The sequence below is a fragment of the Pogonomyrmex barbatus genome, unplaced genomic scaffold (assembly GCF_055798465.1).
Source record: "Pogonomyrmex barbatus isolate J1 unplaced genomic scaffold, ASM5579846v1 scaffold6, whole genome shotgun sequence".
In the NCBI taxonomy this organism is placed as follows: domain Eukaryota; kingdom Metazoa; phylum Arthropoda; class Insecta; order Hymenoptera; family Formicidae; genus Pogonomyrmex; species Pogonomyrmex barbatus.
The window spans coordinates 5,230,778-5,234,888 of record NW_028297160.1 but is presented as its reverse complement, the minus strand read 5'-3'; the positions used below and the strand labels follow the sequence as shown (position 1 = coordinate 5,234,888).

Genomic DNA, 4,111 nt, shown 5'->3' with positions numbered 1-4,111 from the left:
GATGACGACACCTTCGCCAGCGGAGCAACTTGCCGCCGTGGAACGGTGTTCAGTCTCGTTTGAGACGTGCAGCGTGTTGGACGGTCGCGGAGCGCCAGCATCTCCAGAGAAATAGCATTTCTTTTCATAGTTCCGTTGCATTTTTTCATAAGAAATTTATATAATTGCAATTTTTATATTTTGTATATATTTTTTAAGAAGTTTTGAAGTTAATATCTTGTTTTATATTTGCATTCGGAATTAAACTAAAAATAAATTAAGGATAAATATATAAAATAAAATAAATATATAAAATATAATTTGTATGATTATGAGATTTAGAAGGAAAGATTGGTTGGCTGGTTTATGAACGACACAGAAATTGTATTGAGAAAGAGATCAACATTTATTTGATGCTCTTGCAATGATAAGCGTCGGTTGTCTATTCTCATAAGAGAGGAATTATAAATGTAACTTCTTTTGCATTCGTATAAATATAAATAACGTGTTCTCTTTCGCGTTTATTTCTCATATGTACATTTTCGCATTACATACTCACGGACATACTCGCACTCGAGACTTCTTAACTTAATCTTAAACCTAAAATCGTACCGACTAAAAACACTTCTTCGTGCTTACAACGATATACTACAAGTCGCTTAGCGTTTTACGTACAAGAAACAGAATGGAAGACCTCGGTGATTCTTGTTGCGTAAGGCACTTAAAATATAATATAACTTATATACAGAAAGAACCGACAGGGGAGAAGGATGGAAGATGCAAGATAGAGACAAAAATGATTGACGCGATATTTCGACGCTCATTTTCCGCGTTGAAATTTAACGATCTATTTACAAGGCACTATTTAATAAGGCACTGCCTCATTGGCTACTGGCCGACCGTGCACGTGCACTCGAATGGACAAACTCGCGTCTCTCAACGATTCTCTAATTTCACGGTGATATCCTATGAACGGGACCACGCGCGTCTACAACGATCTAACGTAATTGAGGAACATGTTTGCATTCCGCGAAATTCTTTACGCGTCCCGTAAATCGGCACGTCGAATTGGCGCGTTTTCAGCCGCGGTCGATTGGCCGCGGATTACCATCGACACGTGTCAGTTTATATCACTTCAATCACGCACATGTCGCATTTGTTCCTTTTACCACGGTCTCCACGGTTTACCTTCAGTTTGCGGTACCACGCTCTTCCTCATCACCAACGCGAGAGGTTTCTGGGGAGGGGGGCTGTAGACACGCGAATCGAATTCCGGTTCGCTGGTGTAGCCGTTCGCCGGGGACGTCGCGACGTCTCTGTGGCTGTTGCCCGGACTGAAGGCGGTGGATTGCTCGCGGAACGACGCCGGGGGTGCCTCGAACGCCACTGGACTTCCCGCCGATGTGGAGGTCGAGCTGGTGGACGAACTCGTTGACGACGCGGATGCGGTACTAGCGGTTCTTTGAGGAATCGGAATCAAAGTTGGTAACGGTGAGCTTGGCGCCGGGGATGAAGACGGCGACGATGTAATTGGCGCCGACTTCGCTCCCGCTGGAAGTATCAGGGCGATATCACCGTTCGGTAATCTGGTCGGCAATAATTGCAGGCCGGTGCCGTTGGCATTGGTAAAGAAAATGCCATTCGATTGCTGGACTTGAATGCGCGGCGTGGCGTCAACTTGGGGCAGAATGTGCACTTGTAATTGCGTCGTCGGAGGCGCCGGTTGGACAGGCTGTTGAGTAGCCGTCGTCGTTTGGCCGTTGGCGTTGTTGGCGTCGACTGAACCCAGGCACGAGGCCAAATGGGACATCAGACGTCTCCTCACCGAAGCGTCCAGACCGGGAAATTTGCCAACTTCGCTGGCACACTCCGTGTAACCGGCGCGGAATTTGTTGAGGATGGTCGGATCTGCTGCGGCGGCCATAGCGATTTGCTGTCGTTGCAGGGTCTCTAAATGTTTCACGGTCAGTTCCAGAATGTCAGCCTTCTCGAGCTTCGAGTGTCTTGCTGGCTGTAACAGAAAAATAAGGACAAAAGAACGATTAGACGATTCCATCGAGCAAATTAATGGGATAATTTGTCGAAAGCAATATGTGGAAAAAAATCGATATAAAATAATTATATTCAGAAATAATTTCTTTTTTCTTTTCTTTTTTCTTTTTTCAAATTCTCAAAGAATTTATAATTTTTTTATGCTTTACGATTTTAAAAAATATATGATACAAGAAGTAGGAAAGAAAAATGTCAAGATACTTACGTCTTTTTTCATAGATTCCAACACGAGAGTTTTCAAGTCGTTTAAACTATTGTTAATACGGGCCCGTCGTCTTTTCTCCATAATGGGTTTATTGCTCTGTAAATAGAAATATCGATAAAAAAATAATAGAAGTATTAAAAGTATGAAAGTCATGATTGATTATAAACGAATTTACAGATTAGAGACGATGAATATTGAGAATAATAAAGTATCGTGCCGAAAGATCTTAAAAAAAAAGAGCCGTCTTTATGAAGGTTTCTCTACCTAAAAAGTCTACTTTGAGATTTACGATTTGCATCTTCGATAGATAGTAAAGAAGACTGCTATATAGTACCTATTTTAATTTCACATGTCACTCTTTTTTTCACGTTTTTACTTTTAGTCTAAAAAAGATTTTTTTATATTTTCATATTTATTATTTTTAAAGTCATACATTTATTCAATTTTCCTGTGTCAGAAAAAAAAATTATAAAATTAAATGCTAAAATCGACTTGTAATGTTTGTATAATTCATTGTAAATAGATGACTAAGAAATAATTAAAGTTTGTTTGATGACTTAATGACGGATCATGTAATGAATTCGAACTTTCGGCTTGTCATTACAGTGGATTTTAATAACACAAATGAATATAAATATTATTTTGACATTTTTGACATTTAAGGCAAATAAATACAGAACGCGAGGTAAATATTACTCTCTTCAATTCTAGCTTTTAACCGACTCAGTCTTACATACGTAATTCTATTTTATACTATATCAAATTACATCGCTCTTTTTAATATTTTAAATTTGAGAATAATATTATCGTATTAAGAACATTTAACGATACTTTTTTTTTTATCACGAGTCGTTATTTGAAGTCAATATTCCGGATAGAAAATATAATGTGTTGTTGAAGAAAAACAAAGAATCTTTTTCATGTTGACACTAACCCGTCGATTTTCTCCCGTTCTCCTCGTAGTCGTAGCCGTCGGGGTGGTTTGTACCGGTGGTTGACCAGCCTCCTGGGGCACGTGTTGCGCGGGTGGTGTAGCGCTGACGGTGACGACGCCCGTCGGCATCGTGGCACCCACTCCATTATTTACCACCATTATTTACTTTACTTCTTGTAACACAGAATTCCAAATCGAATAATCTTTTCTCAATGATCAAGCACTATGCGAATCGATCACTTCACTGATAATCCAACAATCCTGTCGATCGATGTCTCCCCTCGATCGTCGATCAATCCAGATGACGGAATGATCGAAGGAATCGCGGTACGAATGTGAGACCAACGACGAACCGACGAAGGAGATGTGTGACGAAAGAGTATTATTCACCCTTTTGCTCTTCTCTCCTCTGTTAAATCTCGCGGGATCTACGACCGCTCACGACTGGCGTCAGAGCTCGACTAACTCGATGAACGGCGAACGTCTTCTCCCGTGCCGTCGGAGCGTGGCACCCGGTGGAATGCCTGGTGGCGGGTGGCGGCTCTCGGCTCTGGTCCTCTCGGTGGAGGGGACATTCAGTGGCGAACGTACGAGGTGGAGGGGATGCAGCGCGTGACGCTTTAACCTGACTACCCCTACCATCGAATTCCGACAGTCGGACGGCACCCGATGTGCCTTTAAGGTCCCCTCCACTCTGGACTTCGGTCTCCTCTATGGCGTGCGGCTTGGACCCCCCTTGGGACTCCCCGACCTCTTCGAAGCCGATCGATCGGACTTTGCCGGGGAGATTGACGTCGGTGATTTCCGATGGAATTTCCGATTGCCCTTTCGCGACTTCGGTGACGTGGTTTAGTTACTTTCTTGACGATTAAATATTTTTGACTAAAATAAAAAAAAAGAAATATTTTACAATTTTCCATTAATATATATTTTAGCGGCTT

General features: G+C 42.0%; 1 protein-coding gene across 1 annotated transcript; it reads right to left on the bottom strand.

Moving 5' to 3' along the window:
- Positions 1-361: 361 nt before the first annotated feature.
- Positions 362-3,821, bottom strand: hry (bHLH transcriptional repressor hairy). The gene is made up of 3 exons (XM_011634362.3): positions 3,171-3,821; positions 2,237-2,332; positions 362-1,990 (listed from the first exon to the last, which is right to left on the bottom strand). The coding sequence occupies exons 1-3, from the start codon at positions 3,327-3,329 to the stop codon at positions 1,145-1,147; spliced, it is 1,101 nt and encodes a 366-aa protein (XP_011632664.2). The 5' UTR covers positions 3,330-3,821; the 3' UTR covers positions 362-1,144.
- Positions 3,822-4,111: the final 290 nt, after the last annotated feature.